This window comes from Camelus bactrianus, chromosome 11 (assembly GCF_048773025.1).
Source record: "Camelus bactrianus isolate YW-2024 breed Bactrian camel chromosome 11, ASM4877302v1, whole genome shotgun sequence".
Classification (NCBI taxonomy): domain Eukaryota; kingdom Metazoa; phylum Chordata; class Mammalia; order Artiodactyla; family Camelidae; genus Camelus; species Camelus bactrianus.
Genome location: NC_133549.1, coordinates 44,193,047 through 44,215,278, shown reverse-complemented (window position 1 = coordinate 44,215,278; position 22,232 = coordinate 44,193,047). Strand labels below are relative to the sequence as shown.

At 52.6% G+C, this 22,232-nt stretch overlaps 1 protein-coding gene across 2 annotated transcripts in view; it reads right to left on the bottom strand.

Moving 5' to 3' along the window:
• Window positions 1–22,232, bottom strand: part of SLIT1 (slit guidance ligand 1) — a 179,702-nt gene continuing 157,470 nt past the window's right edge. For both annotated transcript variants that reach the window (XM_045507428.2, XM_010971119.3), the window contains exons 26-37: window positions 18,387–18,550; window positions 16,456–16,580; window positions 16,076–16,173; window positions 12,861–13,000; window positions 12,619–12,712; window positions 9,835–9,972; window positions 8,297–8,534; window positions 6,648–6,778; window positions 6,018–6,172; window positions 4,676–4,964; window positions 4,115–4,326; window positions 1–3,259 (exon numbers count right to left, since the gene is read on the bottom strand). In XM_045507428.2, the coding sequence (XP_045363384.2) occupies window positions 3,021–3,259; window positions 4,115–4,326; window positions 4,676–4,964; window positions 6,018–6,172; window positions 6,648–6,778; window positions 8,297–8,534; window positions 9,835–9,972; window positions 12,619–12,712; window positions 12,861–13,000; window positions 16,076–16,173; window positions 16,456–16,580; window positions 18,387–18,550 (2,023 nt within the window). In that variant the 3' untranslated portion in view covers window positions 1–3,020. The remainder of the gene's footprint in view (window positions 3,260–4,114; window positions 4,327–4,675; window positions 4,965–6,017; window positions 6,173–6,647; window positions 6,779–8,296; window positions 8,535–9,834; window positions 9,973–12,618; window positions 12,713–12,860; window positions 13,001–16,075; window positions 16,174–16,455; window positions 16,581–18,386; window positions 18,551–22,232) is intronic.

The window sequence follows — 22,232 nt, the reverse complement described above, 5'->3', positions numbered from 1 at the left end:
CAGACAATATCCAACATGTTCTAAAACAACACTTCTAGGGAAAGGGCAGGTGTGGCTCCCCCACGGCCTTGTTCTAAACCAGTCTCTTTAAAAGAGTGATCCAAACAAGACTACAGAAATCCCCCCAAACAAAACATCACAACCACGTAGCATCTGAAAATCAAAACAAGACACTGGATGTTGACTTTAACATATAAAAATACTATAACAAAATGAAATACAAATATATATTAGAATCTGTTAAGTATTCTGTATAAAGAGATACCTTCATGGTTAGGCTAACAGCAGGCAAAGAGGAGACAAAGTCCAGCCTTTTCCATGTCCTGACACCTGCACGGGGAGCCCAGGCCACTGTCACCTGCGATGCTGCCAAAGCAGCAGCAACCTCGGGACTTGCCCTGCTTGAGTCTCTTCAGCAGAAACAGCCAATGGCGACGTCAAAGTGAACTGGCGGTCTTTACCAAAGGGGTGGCAAGGCTTGGAAACGATTTCTCAGATGCTCTCCCGATAGCCTTCGTCTGGGACTCAGCGGGCCCAAAAGTGATGAGGCAAGGTGCGTGGTGATCCAGTTCCTTAGCAACTTTCAGGTTGATGGTTCAGTTGTGGAAAAGTTGATCCTGGGCATATGAGTCTTGGCCTCTTGCTGCCCTCAACCGAGGGTAAGCGGGGCGTGGTGGAGCAGTGGGTGGGGACAGCGGCAAGCTCACAGGGCGCCCCCTGTGAACAAACACTCCACCCTCTGCCCTCCCAACACCGTGGCCCTGGAAGTGCAGGACTCCTGACAGCCATCACCTGTCTGCAGGTGCCCTCTGGACTTTCTGCAGAGTGAAGAGGTCTTGCCAGTCAGTGCCCCTCCGGCCTGGGGAGGGGCCTCTGAAGGGCAGTGGGGAATGGTGGTGGCCAGGGTAAGGTATGTGTCTCAGGATTGGTGGGTTCCAGAACCCTCTCTTCCATAGAAGGGGCAAGCTCGAGCAACACTCGAGCTTTCCTGCCTATCCAGCCTGGTGCTGGCTGTTCTCCAGGGTCCCACAGTGGCCCAGAAAGTCTAGGTAAGGGAGGGATGCTGTGCTGCCCTAGGGGAAGCCCCTCCAGACTCAGGTTGCTGCCCACTGGTGTAAGGGGGCACTGTGGCCTTGCTCAGAACTACAAGAAAATAGGGCCTGGCCCCTGGTGAGGGGCAGATCCAGCCATGAGGACACCTCCCCCAGTGGGCAGGGCGGGGTCCTCTTCCCATTACAGGAGTCCCAGAACTCAGACTTACTGGCCTGAGGCCCAGAGTAGTGGAATGCCAGTCTCCCTCAGTCGCAGGAGGCACCGGCACTCTACTCAGTATCAAGGACTCCACCCACGGCTCATGGTGGCTGGGGACACAGGCACAATGCCACCCCGACCCCACAACACACTCCATCACCCTGACTTCTATTTGCAGGTGGAAGGAGCCAGGAAAGGGACATGTCACCCTCCTTGCCCAGCAGGGTCCCCCAGGGGCACACACTCTTGGAGAGACACTGGGATAGGAGAGTGTGACCTATCTTCTTTCCAGCCAGCTCACAATTTAGGTGCAAAGATCATCTTTCTGCATTTTCCTTCTCCATGGAAGAGAAGCGTCTATAGTCGCACGGCTATGGCCATGTATTCGGTGAACCTTCAGACACTGAGTCGTTCCTTGCAAACACCTAGAGTGAGCAGCTCTGGCCTGGGCTGGTGTCTGAGGTTGGAGCCCTCACTCGGCTCAGCTCTCTTCCCAGGCATCCAGGTCGCTCCTGTGATGCTCTGTGATGAGTTCACATCTGTCCACAAGGGCAGAACACCACAGTCCAGCGCTGGTTAGGCACACAAATACTTGTTGACGTGATTAATGAAAGCAGCTCTTCTGACTCCTCCTGCTTCCCTGCTGGAGCCACTGTGGGAGGGTCTACACTGCCTAGTCATCCCACCTCCCCATTTGATAGCTGAGGAGACTGAGGCCCAAGGGGAAGAAGTTTGCTCAGAGTGACAGAGTCAGCAGAGGTTACCTCATGCCTGGATGACTGCTCCCTACTAGTCTACAGTGTGAGGAGACCTGAACCCAATCTACTTGGAAGGAGACCCCTCCCTGGCCGAGCAGCCCAGCCCAAGCCCCCTACACCCCCAAACCCCCCTGCCAATGGCTAGCCAGCAGCTGATGGCTGGCTAGTGGCTGAGGAAGCCCAGGACCAATGTTCCCTTGGTGGCTAGTGTATGGAGGTGGTGTTTATTCAGCTGGAACCAAGAAACCCGCCCCCTGCCCCCGCCACCTCTTGGTGGGGTCCCCACCCCCAAGCAATCCCAGGGGTCATTTTCTCCACATGAGCACCCTCCTTGAAGTTACAATGCTCATCCTATAACTTGAGGATTCAGAGATCTGGTCCTAAAACCCACTTCCACCCCCAGGCTCGTTCCCAAGCAAGCAGTGGCTGCAACACTGCCAGACAGCCCAGAGGGCAGGGGTTTGTTCCTCCCTGGCCAGCAGGAGAGGGCCCTTCTCCTCCGCATCCTGGTCTACTGCCAGCAGACGCTGCAGCAGCAGAAGCTGAGAGCCAGGCCTGCTGCCCCAGTGGGGTGCTGAGAGTATTTCAAAGTTATCTGCAGGGGGCAAGGGGCTTCTGGGAACTTCAGGGGCCCAGGCGAGAGGGAAAGGCTGGTTTGGAAAGGGGCAGTCCCTTCTTCAGACCCAGATAATAGGCAAGGAGGAGTTGTCACCATTCTTCACTTCTTGGCCTGACCTCACGCACACATTCATTCAACAAATATTTATTAAGCGCCTATTTGTGCAAGGCACTTCCGGAGAGGGCGGGCAGCAGCCCGGGCCACGCCCACCCGCCCCGCCCCCCGCTGCGGCGCCCTGGGCTTTAGAAAGGTGGTTCCAGACCCACCCCGCACCGGAAGGAAGGCCGATGGCCCAGACAACGCCCCAGCCCGGCTGCCCACCACTGCCACTCGGCCTCCGCTCTGGCCGTGCCCCATCGCCCGCCCTCTCCCCTCCCTGTCCGCGCCAGGCGCTACGCGCAGAGCGCACAGCCACACTTGGTGGGCTTCTCCACCTCCTCGGCAAAAGAGGTCCCATCGCTGCACTCAAAGGTGAACTTCCTCCGCTTCAGCCGCAGGCCCTGGCAGCAGCCCTGGCCCGGACATGAGCCCCGGCACTCCACCCACGACAGCGGGCGCGTGGTCTGGCAGATGGCATAGCCCCTCTGGACCTGGTGAAAGTCCCGGACAGGGTCCCCCCGGCACTCGGACTCTGGATGGGACAGACACCAAGAGAAAGCCTCAGGGCACACCCATGGGCCAGTGCTGCCCCCAGGGAGGCAGGAGGAGAAGGAGGAAAGGGAGAAGGAGGAGGGTGGGGCAGCATCCTTGGACCCAGACAAAGGCCCCCACCTTCGTCTGTGACCCTGCATCCTCCCTGCCCGACATGCACATGCACACACACACACACGCTTCCTCCTGGGCCCACAGCCAGGTCAGTGGGAGGGAAGAACTTGCTAGCTGCCAGGGCCCTCCAGGATAGACTGGGCTGCCAGGGTAAGGTGGGCTCAAGAAGAGAGCAAGAGATGGCTGGAAGCCTGGAGGCAATGATGTCAGAAAAGGAACTCCAGCCAGACGGTGTTGCCTGGGGGACCCTGAGGTGCCTGAGTTCTGGATTTCTCAGGCTCCTCCCTGCCCTCTTCAGCAGAAGTCTCTTGATCACCTTGGTCACCTGGGCCTGGGGGTGCCTGGGAAGGAGTCCCAACCCCAAGACTTCCTGTTGTTCCCCAGGTCCCTAGGTGACGTGGCCAAGTTGCAGAGATTTGAGCAGGAGCTGTTACCCTGGGTGGTCTCTTCTGTAAGGAAAGACCCCAGCCAGAAGGGGCATTTATCCCACATAAAGGGGCTGGAGGGCAAGCTGGGGCCAGGGAGAGATGGGCATCTGTCTGGGGGTGGGGCTCAGAGCCTAGAGGGTTGGGGACATCACAACCTAGTAGCAGCCCAAGGTCCAGGAGAAGAGAGGGGGCACGGAGGGGTTGCTGAGGTTAGGAAAAAGAAATGTCAAGTCGCTAAAGCAAGTTTCGGGGAGGGACCCTGGAGAGGGCACGTCAGGAGGGGGGCCCCTGACCTTGCTCACACAGCTCGCCCGAAAAGCCAGGGTCACACACACAGTGTGCCCCCTTGGTGGCAGAGGCCTGGCAGTGGCCGTGTAGGCACCGCAGGCCCCCACAGGGGTCTGCAGGTGCCCCGGCCCGGTTGCACAGGGCCCCTGAGTACCCATCCTGGCACTGGCAGCTATATGAAAGAGCATCCAGAGGCACACATTTCCCGTGGACACACCTGGAGGGGACAGAGAAAAGGCCCTGTGAGGACAGGCCAGAACCAATTCAAGCCCACCCGAGGTGACCCCGCACCCCCAGCCTTGGCTTCACGGGACGGTATGCTGTTCCCAAGATTGAAACAAAGGGAGCAAAATGGGAATCTGTGTTTGTCCCTAGGGTCTTTTTCCTGTTAATAAAAACTGAAAACCCCAAAAAACGAACAAAACCCTGTGTTAGGCCCCATGTTCCAAATTTGGGGTTTAAAAGTACAGTCCTTCCCCACCATGGGGAAGTGGAACTTGCAGGGAAGGGAGGGGAACCTGTGGGTGTGCAGTGGGGGAGGGCTCCCTGGGGCTCATTAGGCTCACTTGTGGCCATGGCAGGGGCCGTCGGCGGGCTGGTCGCAGTGCAGGCCCCCCCAGCCGGCCTCACAGTGGCACACGGGCCCGGGGGTGGCGTTGGGCTGGCAGATGCCGTGCAGGCAGTAGAGCTTCCGGCAGGGCTCACAGCCCGGCACCACACCTGGCTTCATCCGCGTCTTGGTGAAGTCCTGCAACTCGTTGTTGATGTACAGGTTTCGGATGCAACCGTGGAAGCTGGTGCCATTGAGGATCTGCCACAAGCGGAAGGCGGCCGAGTTCACGTCCACTGGCATCCCTGGGGCAGAGGGGAGGGGCGCAGGGCTGGGCTGAGTCAGGCTCAGACCACGCCTAGCACCCACCTCCGAGGTCCACTGGGCATCTCTACAGGGTTCATTCTTGCCCTTGGCCTCTGTCCTTCGGTCTCTGCAACCCTGGGCCAATGTCTTTTGCCACCTCAGTGGGTCCACGCTCCTTTCAGAGAAGAAATGGAAAAGCTGCTTCCTCTGTGATCAGAGCCTGGAGTGCCAGGCCTGGCAGCAGTCAGCTGACAAGTGATACTCACCCAGGGCTCCTACCCAGAACACCAGCTTTGAACTCTCAGACTCCCCAAAAGCAACAAAAGACTTAGGCCCAGAACCCATGTGTACGGCATGTTGTCACTCACTTTGTGGTCATCAATTCGCAGCAACGCCCTGACGTTGGAGTTGCTGAAACCCCTTTGATTTCAGTGCTCCATGACCTGCCTGAGGTTGCACAACTAGCAAACAGCAGAGCTGGGATTAGAATCCATGGCTCTGTCCCTCACATCTGCCCGAAGTCTCCACAGTGCGGAGACGGCCCTGTTGCATCCAGAAACCTGCCTTGTCTGGACCTAGGAATGTTCTTGGCACTGAATGGGGTCATTTAGCTGCAAAGTCTATAAGCCCAGCTGGGAGGTCCCCAGCCAACGCAGGGACTCTGTGCCTGGGCTCCTGAGAATGGACCCTGAACAACTGACAAGCCCTTTCTGGCCCAAAGCCAAGAGGAAAGGTGCCCACCATGCAAAAGATAGCTGGGAAAATCCAGGCCCAACCCACATGTCCATCCTTCTTGGTCAGTTTGGGCCGGCAGAGAGTGGTACGGGCTCTGGGCAGGAAGGACAGTCCATCAACAGTTTAGCCAGTCACCAGGACCCTCCCCTCTGCTGTCTTGAAATGCTCCCCCTCACCACAGGTCAGTCTAGTGCCCTGCTCTCCTGGCAAACCTCAGGCCAGAGAGCCAGAGGCCCTGCCTGGAATGGCTGTCACCACCACCTGATGGAGTGGCCTGGGTTGGGCCAGCGGCAGCTCCTCCTGGGCCAGGTTCTCACCTCCCACGTAGAGAGGGGTCTCGCTGTTGAGTGTGTAGTGTTTGCCAAAGTTGTCCATGGTCATGGGGCTGCCACCATCAATGGAGAGATTCACCATTTGGTCAAAGGTGACCAGCTCGACGGTGTGGAACTGCCCATCATTGATAGTCTCAGCACTAGAAAAAATGAAGTCCCCCCACCAGAAAACGGCCTTCAGTTTGGCACATCCTTTCCCAGGCACTTTCCCAGAAAGGCCATTCATCCAGCAGCTACTTCCCAGGAAAGCAAACCTCTCAGAGAGGGGGCTGTGGGGGTTCAGTGGCCTGGCTGGTTGCTCCTGTTCCCTTTCTGGGGACTCTCTGGGGAAAGCTGAGAAGTTTAGAACAGGGGTTTCCAGCTAATCAGCCTCCCCGTCCTTCCATGGAGCCCCCTGTGAGATGGTGGTGGGATGGGGAAGCTGGGGACCACTGCTCAGGCCCGGGAGCCTCGAACCCAGTGTGGGGCTAGACTAGCGTGGTTTGAATATCCTTTCCACCTGGCAGCCCTGGTTGCTGGCAGCCTTGATAATCACCTGCTCTTGGCCCAGGAGACCCCTCCCTCCCAGGCAGTCCCCCAGCCCTAGGGCAGCTGGTGGGCATGAGGAAGGCCTACCTGTAGATGGCAGAGCTGGGGTAGCTGCCTGGGTCATAGCTGACACGTACATGGCCCTGGTATAGCTCCACGGCGATGTGGTCATTGTCCCCATTGTACAGCAGGATCCCATTGTCCTCTGCCGTGGAGACCTATGACAATGGCACTTTCTCTCCCACCCCACCCCACGCAGCAGCAACACAGGCTGGTGGATGGGGCAGATGGAAGACCCACGATTAACAGAGAGATGTGTGCAGAACTGTCCTCCCCTGCCTGCCCAAGTGACACATCCTCCAGGGGGCACTGACCGAAGCTGGCAGCCTCCAGTTCAAACTCCATCCACTGCCAGTCTGGCCGGGGCTGGGCATGCGAGGGCAGATGGGCCAGCTGGAGGCCCGGAATCTCTATGCCAGGAGGTAAGAGAGCTGGCGACCACCTGCCCAGGGAGGACAATTAGACTGGATATGGGGTAGCTTGTTCTGTGGGGCTCAGGGAGCTGCTTTGGGGCCAAGATGGGACCTCCTCAGGAGGTAGCACCTGTCACTGGAACCATGTAAGCAAAAGCTGGAGTTGTGCTTGGGGAGGCAGACCCCTCTATGATGCTGCAGGAGCCAACATCTTTTTTCCCTGCCTTGTCTCTCCTCTGGTAAACCCTGACCCCTGGTCTATAGAGCTGACACATGGCCCAGGCTGGACCAATCACAGTGCCCCATCTCCCTGGACTCAGAGGTTGGTCCAGGGATGGGCATGTGACCTAAGGCAGGCCAATCAGAGATCTTCCCTGGGGTTGTTGATTGTTGTCCAGCTAGAGCTGGATGGGGATAAACCGAGCCTCTCCAAGGATGTGCCTGAGGCAGTGGCTGGGCAGGGTTTTGGTGAGTTTTATTTCGCTGAGCATGTAGGCTAGCTGTGGTCTTGCTCTGTGGACAGTGTAAGTGGAGAGGATTTTAGAGAAGTGATCAAGGGAAGGAGGGGAGGGTAAGCATGTTTGAGAGGCTAAAAGGTTCTGAGAAAAAAAGGAGAAAAGGAGAAAAGAAAGGAGAGAAGAAAAATATGGCAGTGGGGATGGGGACTGAGGGAAAAGAGAGAGATGACTAAAGAAGAGTTAAAAAAAATTTTTTTATCATGTGATGTACAATGCAATCTATTCTCATCTCCTTCCCCAAGAAATATTTAGCAAACATTGCTGTTGCAGTGGGACTTGCTTCTTTTTCCTTCAACATAGTGACGTTTTGGGATGGAATTTAAGACACAAAATGGCAAAATAAGGGATCCCAGGGACATGTGGTTAAAGATACAAGCCCAGGGCTAACTGTGGCCGTATTCCAGCCACATGGAGAAAGCCCCTCTGCAGCGTTGGAGGCTGACGCTGAGAAGTAGTTGAGACCAGAGGGGAAGGGGGTCCTGGTAAGTTTGGTTATCTGCATCCGGCCAGTCACCCGTGAGACCACCTCCACCCTGCCCTTCCCTGAGACTGGTTTGGTGACCCAATAACCTTCCCAAATGTGCTTACACGAGTTCAAGCTGAGATTCTGATACCCATAACGAGAGTTTTGACTAACACAGGGTCCTCCCAGTTCCATCCCCTGGGCAGGGATGTGTCTTGATGCTCTGACCTGAGGCCAAGGTCCCCCACTGCCTGACCACCCTCTGTGGCCCTGGGCACGCACCTGCAGTGTGATGTTGGCTCTTGGCCAGTTCTGCAGGTCGGTGAACTGCAGGTAAGTGTCCCGATCCACAAAGTTGACACTGAGCAACTTCTCACACTCTGGGCCGCCAAAGCCTGGGAGGCACTGGCACACGGGCCCGCTGCCCTGGTCCACACAGTTGGCCCCATTCTGGCACTCGGTCCCCTCGCAGGGGTTCCTGGGGGCAGGCGGGTGGGGAGGGGTCTCACAGAGCTGCCCACTGAGAGGGAAAGCACACAGGTCAGAGATGGCAGGGCCAAGGAACAAGGGGGTCATCTTCCTCTTCCACAGTCCTGGAGAGAAACTCATTAAACATCTTGGGACACTACATCTTTAAAGCAACAGAAGGTGCTCCTAACACTTTCCCTGAGAGAACTAAGAGCCAGAAGGATGCTGAGAAACTCGGTGAGAAACAAGTGTGGTCCCTGGACCAGCAGCATCAGCATCACCTGGGCACTTGTCAGAAACGGAAAGCCTACTGAATCTGCTTGTTAGCAAGATTCCAGGTGACTCATATGCACATTAAAGTTTAAGAAGCACAGTGTTCCTGTCAGCAAACTCTGCTAGCTAGTTTTAATCTACCCATTTTACAGAAAAGAAAACTGAGACTTAAGACACAAGCAAAAGAGAGAAGACTCTGCAGCATCAAGTATTCACAACAGCCCAAAAGAAAAAACAACCCAAATGTCTATCAATGGACGAGTGGATAAACAAAGGTGGTATATCCATACAATGGAGTATTATTCAGCCATAAAAAGGAATGAAGTTCTGACACATGCTACCACATGGATGAACCTCTAAAACATGATGCTAAGTGAAAGTCCATCACAAAGAACTACAAACTCTATGATTTCACTTATACAAAATATCCAACATAAGCAAATCTATAGACATAGATATTAGTAGATTAGTGCTTGCCTAGAGCTGGGATGGAGCAGGGTTGTGGTGACAGGTATGTGGAGTTTCTTTGGGGTAATGAAAATGTTCTGAAATGATTGTGGTAATGGATGCACAACTCTGGGAATATACTAAAAGCCACTGAATTGTCCACTTTAACTGGGTGAATTGTATGGTATATGAATTATATCTCAATAAAACTCTTTTTAAACAAAAGACACAAGCAGAGCATGGGAGGTGGATGGCCAGAAGGAGGGCAGGTCCTCTCCCTTCCCAGGCTTCCTGGAGCAGCCAAGATACAAAGGTAAATGACCTTTAACGTAGGACATGTCTTCAGGTGTTCAGTGGGCAGTAAGTGAGGGGGCACTGCCCTGTAATCTGTACTGACCTCCCACTCCCTCCACCAAACAGGTTAGGGACTCTCTGCCTGTGTTCTAAGCTGCTACGTGACACTCCCAAGACTACACAGATGGTGACTGGCATAGCCATGGTTAAAGCCCCAGGATCCAACTCCCAGGCTCTGGCCCTTACTCCCTCCCACTAGCCATGCCTAGGGGCTCCTGCTGGCCCAGGGCTGATGGCTGGGAGGAGTCAGTCACGTGGTACATCCAAGAGCTGCTCACCTGTAGCCCTCAGCACAGAGGCAGGAATAGCCATTGACTCCATCCACACACTGGGCCCCATTCTGGCAGCGGTGGTCCTTGCAGTCATCCTGGTTCTCACTGCAGTTGTCACCTGCATAACCTGGTGCACACTCACACCTGGGGGGGCAAGCAAGGGTGGTGGGCAGTCAGCCCCACACACAGCCCGGAGCTCAGCCAGGAGCCTGTGTGTGAGACAGAGAACCTCACATCCCTGTGGGTCTATGGGGTCCCCCAGGAAGTCAGTAGAGCCCTAGATACAAAGATGCCCCCACCCTTCCTGGGACCTCTTCTAGTATAGGAAGAGAGCTTGTGTGAGCTGCAGGCAGGGGAGTGGGTGCTCTGGGCTGGGAGGGTGGACACCCAGCAGCTGGAGGGGATGGACGTTTATGATGGAAAACCTACCCTCAGCGCCAAAAGCATATCCAAGATCAACCTTCATCCCTTTTTCAACCTGCCAAGTTGCCCACTCAATGCATGGCCCTGAGTCTCACGGGGCTTATCCATCCCTCTTCCCCAGCTTCCCAACTGTACGGGCCAGGCCTCCTGGGCCTCACATGGATTAGTGCCTGCCTCTCCATGAGCTCCTAACTCCAGGCTAGGCCCCCAGCTTCCCAGTTTGCACTGTGACTCACTGCTTGCCTGAGTCAGTCCATTTCTGCCAGCCATTTGCCTATCAAATAAAGAGCACACTCCTCCAGTCTTGTTCAGTCACAGCACTGCCAGATGCTCCTTGTCCTGATCCCCCGACAACAAGCCACCCTGTGGTCAGACAAGCCTCCAGGGGCAGCAACCCCCACCTAGCTACACTCTTCTCCCTTCACATCTGTTGATTCTGAAATACCCTCTTCTCTCTCCCTGCATAGGTCTCACCTCCTCCAGGAAGCCTCTGGTGAACACCCCACCTGTTTGAAGCCCATCCAAACTACAAACTGCAAACTCCAGGGCTCAACCACACAACCTGGCAGGTAGGTGCTCTTGCCTGACTTTTTTACTCATTCCCGTTGTTTTTCAAGCTGTAAGAAATACCTTTGTGCCCAGTACACACACACACACACACACACACACACACACCCTCTGAAACCAGTTTCATGCCTCAACACTTATCCTTACTATGTAAAATAGCATGATGCTCTCTGTTATTTTCTATTATATTTTTTAATGTTAATCTTGATCCACCCAATTGATCACCACCTACTATTGGGTCTTTAGCTGTCATCTGAAAAATGTTACAGTAGCTAAGCACCCTCCCACTCGTTCACTTACAATCATTTATCCTTTCATTCAATGAACGTGTGCTGAATCCTCACGGGTACCAGACACCACGCCAGGCATAGTCAAGTGTCTGTCAGTCCATCTTTCCTCCAAGACAAGAAGCAGAGTGAACATGCTCTATACACCCGCTGAGTGCTTATCCTCTGTGGTGTGAGGGACCATCCCAGCAGCTCTGAACCAGACAATGTGCAGCCTTGCTTATTTCAGCCCCTCTGAGGAGTGGGCATGCCACTCGCTCTGCCACTGCTCCTTGGTCTGCCATGCCAAACCCACCTGGCAGCTCACCCCGCAGTGCAGCATCTGTCTACCATTTGGATGAGGCTCCCGTGCAGCCCTGAGATCCAGGATCTGGGCCTCAATAGTCCCCTGGCTCTCACTTCTTGCCCAGGGGACTCTGGCAGCCCCTGCTGGACCAAGCCCCTGGGGGACTCCACCTGCTGCCTTGGCCTGAGGGGCTTGGGTTGGGTCCTTTAGCCACAGACCTGAGGAAGTCCAGTCCTGCAGACCATTGTGCTGCCCTGACGGTGGAATAGGGTCCCAGAAATGAGACTGTGTTTGCAAAACTGCAGATGGGAGCAACATCTTAAAACATCTTTTTTTTTTTTTTTTTTTTTTGGTGTTTCCTCAGCTTTATTGGAGGCAGGGCTAGGGGGATAAGAAGTGGGCAGGTCGAATAGACCTGAAGGTTGTTGTTTTCTTAATGTAAAATAATTTATCCAGTGACCTTCACATCACAGCTTTCAGGTGACGAAACACTTCCATAGATGCCAGTAACAACAATGATGACAATAATCAACGATCCCTTATCCAAGCCTTCTGGGGCCAGACACATTCTGAAATTCAGAATTGTTTGGATTTTGGAAAAGTAAGACAGTGCCTATAACTGGGTACTATGTAACATGCCAGTGGGATCTAGGGCAGCCCCTTAATTAAACATGTTCACATTTCTGCTGCAAATCTACGTATATTCACGCTACACGGGATGAACAGTGACTGTAAGTAACCTCGTATCAGTGCAGGTCAGCTTTTCATACCAAATACATACAGGTCAGATCAGATTTTGCTATCAAATGGGCTTTTGGTTTTCAGAGTTTTGTGCATTTTATTACTGGGGATGAGAAATTGTGGACCTGGAATGATAACAGCTATTTATGGGGCACTTTTCAGATGTCAGGTATAGAGGTAAGTGCTTTCTATCCATTTGCTTATCTAATCCTTACAGTGACCCCAGGAGGAAGCTACTGGTGCACCCAGTTTGCAGATGAGAAAACTGAGGCTCAGAGTGGTCAAACCAACCACTCAGGGTCATGCTGTAAACCCAGTTCTGTCTGACCCTAACCACCACCACCCTGCCCCCAGCATGGACTGGCAGGAACCCTGTACAGCCGAGACCAAACCCCTAACAGGTGCAGAAACAGGTTGGGGAGGGCAGAGGAGAGGTGACATGGTGGCCCTTGCCCTTCCCTGGGTCTGGAAATGGGCAGCACTGACCTGGGCCCATCTGGGGTGCCCACACACTGGGCCTCGTGCTGACATGGGTTCAAATCCGGGGAGCAGAAGTCCACCAGCTGCTCACAGGCCCTTCCTGGGGGAAGAATTGGGGAGAGGCAGGAGAGAAGCTGCTCCCTGTGCTCTGCCAGGCAACAGACCGGCAGAAACCTCCTCCAGACAGCCAGGCAGGGCCCTAGCCCCTCCACCCATAGGAACGGGTCCCAGAACCCCACCACGCTTACCTGTGTACTGCAGGGGGCACTGGCACGTGTAGTTGCCCGCGCCATCCACACAGATGCCCCCATTGGCACATGAGTGCTCCACACAGTCGTCTGTGTTTACCCCACAGGTTGGCCCTTCAAAGCCCGTGGGGCAGGAGCACCTGAGGGGAGCAGAGAAGGAGGGAGAGGTGGGTGGGCCCGTGGCCAGGGCAGCAGCCCTCCTGAGGCACTGGTGGAAGCCTGTGGCTAACGGTCAATATTATCATCTCAGAGTTTTGGTCCCTACTCTGGGTCAGGCCCTTGTTAGGTGCTGGGTGTTAGAGTGAACAAGACCAGCCCTGCACTCGTGAGATCACTCACGGTCTAGTGGGGGAGAGGACGAGGAGACTGGGGACTAAAGGAGAGATGTGAGTATCAAAATGGTGCAAAACTAAGGCTGGGTGGGGTGGACAAAGGGCAGAGGACACCCAGCTCCTCCCTGGGGGGATAGGTCAGGGCAGGCTTCTTGGAGGAGGTGATGGTTAGCCAAGGACTATGACAGGGGAGAGCAGGAAGAAGAGGGAAGGTGGTGGGAGCAAAAGCCTGGAGGAGAGAAAGCCTTACAGCCCATCCTCTGGGCTCATCTAAATAGTTCAGGACTTGGGGAGCACATACTTCAGGGATGGGATGAGAACGGGGCTGGAGGGTAAGCAGGAGTCAGGTCATGGAGAACCCTGGAGATCAGTGTTCTTCAAACTGGGGTACAGTTCCCACTGGGGTAACTGTGGCTTTCCAAGGAGTAAGAAAGTCAGAGATCTCTAAAAAATTGATTTCCACATCTTCAAATTCTGGACGAACTCCTCCCTCAACTGACCTGCCCCAGATCTCTGGAAAGGTGCAAACGCATCTCTCAGCCCAGGTCCAAGGAAGGCCATGCCTGGGGCCTAGGATCCCTGGGTGCCAAATAAAGGGGGCAATTAGGAATACTGATGTTTCCAAAGTGAATGAACAAATGCTTTTGCAGGTCAAGAGGTTTCCAGTTCTGTGCATTAAAAGTAATGGAAGGAAGACCTCATGGAACTGTCAGCTGATAGAGAATTAAAAATAATTTTGATGACAGATCACTCCAGTTTTTGGCATATAAACTTGGAAGAGTTTCAAGTAACTGAGTGACATGGCTATAATAAAACTTCTAATCCCACTGGTTTGTTTCTGTGAACAAACTTCCTCAGCATTTGTACTGCATGAGTGTGTGTGTGTGTGTGTGTGTGTGTGTGTGTGTGTGTGTGTGTGTGTGTGTGTGTGTGTGTGTTTAAAGGAATAGACTGGCTGCTAAGCCCGCTCACATTCTATAATATTCACCTCTGGACGCATGAACCAATTAGGAGAAGAAAAGAACACATAAACACACAGACACAAAACCAAAGCTCCATCTATCTCATTAGGAGATATAGACTCGTAAACTTTTCCTTTTATGTGTAATAATTATCAATCAAATTTTGTAATATAGTTACATTGTTCTGAGTTGTATATTGTTGATAATTGTCATAACACAATGCAAAAGAAAATTTTAATTACAGATTTATGGTGACAAGAAATAAGAAAAAAACTTTAAAGTTTGAACTTATATACCCATGTTGGCGGCAGAAAAGTATGGCAGGGTGCTCAAGGAAAGCCTCTCTAGCATAAAAACAGATTACGTTAGAAGGAAAATGGAGGGGCGAGGGGAGTAAAATAGAAATACTTGCTTGAGGAGAAACGAGAACGTTGCAAAATGTCGAAGCTGTTAAAAAGGAGCTTCTTCCTGTGATTTTAAAATGATTTTCTATTGAAAAATGACGAAAGAGTGATTTAAAGAGTGATAGGTTTATCTTTAAATGTTAATAATATGTACAATGTCCTGGAAATTTCCTCTTGTTGCAATGAAAAATTAAACTTACCATGAAAAAGTTTAGCTGTCACTTTAAGAATGATTGAGGGGGTTTATAGCTTAAAAAATTTGTTTTGAGGGGTGGGGTTATGTGAGCAAAAAGATTTGAAGCCTACTGTTGCGGGGAGTGTCCTGGAGTTTAACTCCCCCGCAAGGCTGGGGTAAGGGCACAACAGAGAGGTTTTCAGTGGGCTGAGGGGGTCCCAGCTTTGCATTTCAGAAAGTCCTTGCCGGCAGGGTTGGGGGCGGGTAACTGAGGAGGCCCTTGTAAGCCTCAGGGTTGAGAGGTAACTCAGGGAGGTACCCCATTCTACCAGGAGGGGCCGTCCCACAGTCCCCTACGCCCAATCTGAGGGCTGCCAGGAGTGAGGGGGCTACTCCCAGCCGCACCCCTCCCTGCCTAGCAGGGGGAGTTTCTGAGGGTGTCCTCTCAGCTCCTCACTTCTCCACAGACACGCCCCCAGCAGTCCAGCCAATGGAGCTGCTGCCAAAGCCCAGAGGAGGATGGAGCCTACTGTAAGGACGCCGTTTCCAAGGTGATGCTTGCCGAGAGGCCATTTAATGTTTTCTTTTTTACATCTGGTAATTTGGGATTGCGGAGACAGGTTTGGCCATTTTCTGCCAATTGATTCAACATCATTTTCTGAAGAGCCAATTTGTTCAGTGGGCAATTTATTTTCAGCAACTGAAAATACTGTGTATTCCTCAGGAGAGCTCTGGGGAGGTGGGAGACTTGCTGAGAGGCTGGGGGACCGGGAGCAGGGTGAGGCTTGCACGATGATGTCAGCACCGTGAGGACTTTCGAGCTGAGTTGTGAGGTCTGGCCCTTCAGTGAGTGATGGAAATGGGCTGCCCATGGTGCCACCAGAGTGACCCACGAGCCAGTGGGAGAGGCCCTGCAGGGCATGACCAGGACTTGCTCCCACCTCTGGGCAGGCTTCCCTGCCTCTTGGCGCTGCCACTGCATATGCCCTCAGCCATGGACTCCCAGTGCTATCAAAAGACCCTCCTGGCAGCTGGCAAGAGCAGGGAGAGGCCTGGAGCAGGCATTCCAAGCCCTAGCCCCACCCCGGTCTGCTGTGACCTGGGCAGCCCCTAATCTCTGTGCTTTCACTGCCTCTGGGCAACAGGGGCATGGCCTGGGTGGGCATGGAGAGTCCTCTGGCTGTGATCTGGAGTGAGTGCCTGCTCCTGGGGAGCCCGCCCCTCATCTCCCAGAGCACAAGGGGCCTGGGCCATCCCATCTGGAGGAGGAAGGCCCTGAGGCTTGCGTTCTGGACCTCATAAGCACCCACCCACCAGGTTCAAGCCTCCCCAGGCTACTCACGTGAAGCCAGCATCCTCGCCCTCCTGTGAGTGGCAGGTCCCGCCGTTCCCACAGGGGCCACTGGAACAGCTGTCTAGGGACACCTCGCAGTCTCGGCCCTGGTGAGAAAGTCAGCGATGGGGACCCCAGGGTGACCCAGGGGCTAGTGAGGCAGCAGGAATAGCCAGCCCCTCTGCAGCTCAGCTTGCCTATCCTGGGAATTACTTTTTCACTCATCCACATATTAGGTCAGTGTTGAAACACTCACTCGGGCTCCTGCTCTGAGCCAGGCACTGCCCTGGGCACTGTGGGCTGAGTGGACAACAAGACAGTCCCAACCCTGCCCGGCCACACCCTTGGTCAGCCCTCCTCCTCCGTCTCAGCCTCCACTCACCACTCACCTTATAGCCGCTGGGGCAGGCACACCTGTACACCACAAGGGGGTCGTTTTGGCAGGTGCCCTGGTTCTGGCAGGGGCTGGACAAGCAGGGATCACACTTGGCCTGGACAGCTAGGGTGGGGGGACCTGAGGCAAGGGGAGAGCGTTAGTGCTGGGAGTCGGGGAGAACGGGGCTGGGCACAGAGCCCCATCTCCCTACCTCCGGTATCCCAGCTCCACGGGGACAGGTGGTGGAAGCCCTCTCCCCAAGGAGATTTTTGCCTCTCCCTGTGTTTCCTCTGGATAGGCTCCCCTCCTTTCACAGTCTACCTCTCTGCCTCTGGACCTTCCTCAGTCAAATGAGGTTAAAAACAGCCCCTGTGTCCTGGGGCTGTAAGGACTGAAAGAGGTAATACCCCAAAAAAGGCTTAATGGGCGGGCGCTGGCCACTAAGGAGCCCCCACATGGTGGTAGGGGCAGGGCCATCAGTTTTCTCCATCCCCCCTCACCCTTCCAAGGCAACCTCTCCCCAGCCCTGTCACTCACTGGCCAGGACAGCAAGGTGGCCACCCCGCTAGAGAGGAGACTGGCTCTGTGAGGAAGCCATGCTTGGGAGGAAAAGGTCCATTTGCCCTGAACTTGTTTCTTTCCAAGGCTGAACGGGAAGGACCCTTTCCTGTCACCTCTCTGGCTACAGGTGTGACCTTCTCCAGCCCCTCCAGGACTCACTGGTGGCCCTTCCCTGAACTTGGAGGTGGACAAGGAGCCTGCAAACATGCCACCTATAAGGAGCATTAGGACCTCACAAGAATAAACAGTGAGACCAGCCATTAATTCGTTTCCACTTAAAGCTGCTTCCAGAAGTAGAGAGCTATTAGTTCCGCTGAAGAGGCCTGAATATGACCAGAAAGAGAAGCACTTTTTATGGAGGGATTAATAAGAGCCCCTGGGTACACGTGGGGCTCTGTTTCTTGATCTGAGTGCTGGTTACCTGGATGGGTTCAATTTGTGAAAATTCAGCAAGCCATTCCCTTACGATCTGTGTACTTTTCTGTTGTGCATGTTATATTCCAATAAAAAGTTTTAAAAAAACACACAAAAACCTCCCACCAGTATGAACCCCACCCCACCCCATTAAATAAATACTGAGCAAATGTTTCAACCTAAACTGGCCTGCTCCCAACAGTCAACAGCCCAGCCACAGATCAGGCCCCTCTGAATTGTTACTCCAGTGACAGCGTCCTGCACACAGGGTGGCCCGGAGCCTCCTCGTTAACCTATGGCTGTCAGTTTCATTTCCGCTGGTGGCCTGTGAGCTTGCAGAGGGCAGGAGCCATGCCCCACAGCCTCCAGTGCCCTCCCGCAGCTGTCACTCTGCACAGAAAGCTAGGCCTGGGGTAGCTGGCTGGGCACCTCCCTCTGCTCGGCAGGGCTCCTGGGGCTTGGGCCGTCAGTCAATCAGTCAATCAGCCTCTGAATGAGTATTTATAGACACCCAGGGTGAGGCGCCTCCAATCATGCTCAGACCCTGTGCTTCCACAAACGTCAGGAGAGTGGCAGCTGGGTCCAGTGGCTCAGGGGGTTAAGCTAATTGCTGAGCACAATTCCTACCAAAGAAAGGGCTGATTGCTCTCGCTGCTGAGAGGCTTGGAACTTCCAGAAACACTACTGCTATTTTTATTTTCCTTACATAACCCCAGGGATGGATTAGGGCCCTTACAGCCTGAGATTTTCCGCCTGGCTTTTTTTGTTCGCTGTGCGTCCGGATGAGAGGGCAGCCATGCCAACAAGCAGCAGGGGCCTCATTCCTGCCACCTGTCCCCAACTTGGCCGGTGACTGCAGGGTCTGGCAGGCCCTGCCAGGGTTGGGCAGCTCCTGTGGGCCCCCAGCAGCTGGGGATGGGGGGGAAGTAACCCAGGACCCACAATGCCCTCTCGCACTCCTGGGCTCACCTTGGCATTCAAACTTCTTGGCGGGCGTGGTGAGGAGCAGCTTGCCCTCCACGTCTGGGGGCCCTGCACAGCGGGCAATGCCCGGTTCCTTGTAGCCTGTCTTCACCCAGCTGGACAACCAGCGGAGGTGGCAGTCACAGTACAGGGGGTTGGCACCAATGGCCCTGGGTCAGAGAGCAGAGAGAAGCAGGCGTTACAGCTTCATGGGGCCCTTACTGGGCACCTGGAGTGCCAGGAGCTGGGAAAAGCCCTAACAGCCCCCATTGCAAGCATTCATGCGTAGCCAGCACTGTTTTAAGCACTTCACATCTGCTATCTTCCTTCGTCCACACCACACACTCCCATCCCCACTCTACATGTTGAACCCGAGGTTCAGAAGGAGGAGGCACTTGCCCAAGATGGAGGTGGAATTTGATTTTGTGCCGTTGAGGCCAGAGCCCCTGAATGCATTGCCTCCAGAGTGCACAGGTAAAGAGGAATGACATTTACTGCTAGGATGAACCAGCTCCTTCTCCCATGTTAGTACATCAAATCCTCCCATCAGCTCCACCTAAAGGTTTTTTTATCTCCATCTCAGAGATGTGGGATCTGATCCGAGCCTCACGTGGAATAACTGATTTCCCTAGGGTCACACAACCTGGTGAAGGGCAGCCCCTAGATCCAGACCCAGAGCTGAGTCTGAAGCCTGTAATCTTTAATTCTTCTCTTCATTTTTCATTAAAGAAAAAGCCCATGAACGCATTCTTGTTGTAAACCTTTTTCAGACCCTGTACACAAAAGTCCCCACCTCACAGAACATAGTGAGTGTCCTAAATGCTGCTGGATGGTACAGGTTAACATGGTTAATTTTACATTCTGTGAATTTCACCTCTATATATATATTTTTTTTTTTTTTTCAAGAGTATGTTCCTATGTTACTGATGGGAGTGCAAGTTGGTATAACTCCTTTGGAGGGAAAGTTGGTGATATCTATCTAATCTGCAATGCAGTTGCCCTTTGACCCAGCAATTCCGTTTCTGGGAGTTTATCTCACAGGTATGCCTGCACAAGTGTGTAAAGACATCTGTTGCAGTGGTATGGATGGCAGCACTGTTTGTAACAGAAAGACTGGAAACCTCCCGTGTTCATCAGTGGGGGTGTGGTTTGGTAAACTGTAACACACCCACTTTCCAAAGAAGTCTACACCACTGTCCCTGCCAACCACAGGACCCACGGTCACATTATCATCATGCTCAGGCCTTCCAATCCTTTCCCATATTTACATACAGTTTCTTCGTGAGGAAGAAATTACATCTCTCTACTATACACTGTCACTAAGCACCTGCTCCTTGTCACTAAACAGCATGTCTTGGAGATTTTTGCATGTCAGCTCCATGGACCCACCTTATTTTGTCAAACTGCTTCACAGCATCCCAAAGAACGGATACTCATAGCTTTTGCTGCCAGACATTCTGGTAGTTTCTAATCGCAGCGAACACGCTCACCCATGCCTCTTTGCGAGGAGCGCGCATTTCTCTAGAACAGATGCCTAAGAGTAGGATTCAAGTCGCAAAGGAAGTGCACGTAAAATGGTAACAGCCGCCTTCCAGGAAAGGTTGTACGGACTTACACTTGGCCGCAGTGTGAGGCCAGGCCTGCTCCTTCACATCCCCACCCCAACACTGGGCACAGCCAACCTCTCACCCTTTGACCAATCTGGTAGGCAAGCCCATAAGCTCCTCACTAAACCACAGTGAGAAGTTGAGAGATGAAGAAGACATGGATTTGAGGAAATGAAGGGGCCAGAGGTCTTTGCTCCAGCAAATAGAAAAATTAGAGCGTCATATCTGAAGTTCATTTATATCAACATTATTGTAAAAATGTAAGGCTGTATAATGTTCATGAGAACGGGCACGTTTATTAAGTACCGCGGGGATGCTCAGCCATTTTCCACCTGCGTCTGGGCCAGATAGTGGAAGTGGTCCCCCTGAGATGTGTTCAGTCTGATGACAGCAGCACCAGCTCTGAGCAGGAATCCACCCCAACAGCACAGCTGATGAGGGGGCGATCTTATAAAGCAGCTCAACAATCCTGGGCCTCGGCCCTGGCGCAGCTGCTCACTGCCCAGGTGACCTTGAGTGACTCACTTAACATCTCTGGGGCTCACTTTATGATTCGATAAAGAGCCTGCAATCTGGAGCGAGGAGAAAGATAAGCACATCTAACCTAAAACGGGCATCGAGGGAACAATGCAGCTTGGAAAAGAAAGCCGGTTCACCTCGATGTGTATTTAATTTTTTCTGTCCTGATTTGCCGACAGCATCCATCCTGGCTAGTGGGGTGGGGAGACACCTTCCTCTTTCCCACCCTGAACAGTGCCAGGGCCTCTTAGAGGTGGAGGAAACTCAGATGCTTTGATTTTTTAAGCTCCATTGTGCTAAAAAAACAAAGACTTAAAAAGAAATAACATGAATTCAAAAATGGTGGCATATTTAATGTTTACATTCACCAGACTAATATTTTTAACATAAAAAGTGTGAGGTAATGTAATTATGTTATTCAAAAGATAAATACAGGATTTATTTTAAAGTATTTCTGTAGCACACTGTGGGAGTGTGGTCTGCTGATGTGCCACGAGTTGAGAGTTTATTACGAAGGGTTTCTTCTCTCAGTCCTGTAGCTCATTTAGAGAAAATGCCAGAAAGACTAAATCTGCAGCCATTATGAATGGGGAGCCCTGGACATGTCTCGGGATGTCACAGTTCCCAACTCCCGCACACAGCTCCCCACCCCGTACGTAACGCCAGTAAAGGTGCACCTCAAATGTAAGTGTCCCTTTACAACTCTTACTAGAAGACAACAACAAAGAATAACATGAACTACCGAAGCCACCTACAGAGCTATTCAAAACCACGCATTCTGCCTTGCACAACACACGCTGAACTTGTTGCTGTGCAGAGCAGATGACGAGCCACACCTGAATTCAGCTTTTCAAGTTTTAATTTATCCAGAAGCTGGGGTTTTGTGGCTACTTCAGTGGTATTTCGCTAGCTACTTCACCTGAGGACAATTTCTTTTCACAACAAAAACTACCATGAACTTAGTGGGGGCAAAGGGGTGCTGAGACGCAGTGGTGGGGGTCGGTTTCACACACCAACAAAAGTAAAAATCACCGTGTCGTTGATCTCTGGTATAACTTGGAAATCGCCAAAACAGTAGATAATTGGTCTGTTCATGCTAAGGCCAGGCTGGGCGTCTTCTATTAACGTAACCAGGACAGAAATAGATTTCCTGTGGCTGTTTCAGGGGCGCCAACTGTAGAGTTTAGCATATACTAAAACTTCAAAGTCTCCTTCACCTGAGCTATTCCTCCTCTGCCCTTCCTCCTCCCAGGCAATGTGTGTCATCACTGTCTCTTTCTAAAGACGGAAGCTTCTTGAGAGTAGGAATCATAACTCCCTCCCTGTGCCTGACACCAGCAGGCACCCCAGGAATGTTTGCTGAATGAACATCTGACTTCAAGCATGAGAAGGGCACAAGCCTCGGTAGGAAAGCAAAAGGAATTCAAAAAGAAAAAAATCAACGATCATCTCATAAATGCAACTGATTTGATTTTCATTAATTCCCTTCTAGTTTTTGTGTTCATGTATGTACATCGCTGAAATCAGACTATACCATCTTCTTTATTCTGCACTTTCATCAAATAATAAGTTACAGCACCATGATTATTATAGTGAATTAATTACTTGCTATTCTGTCCTATGGGCATACCATGATTTACTTAATCATTCCATATTTACTTTTCACACCCAATTCTTAATGAATCCATAAATCTAGTTTTCCAGCATGCAGCAGACTAGAGGCAAC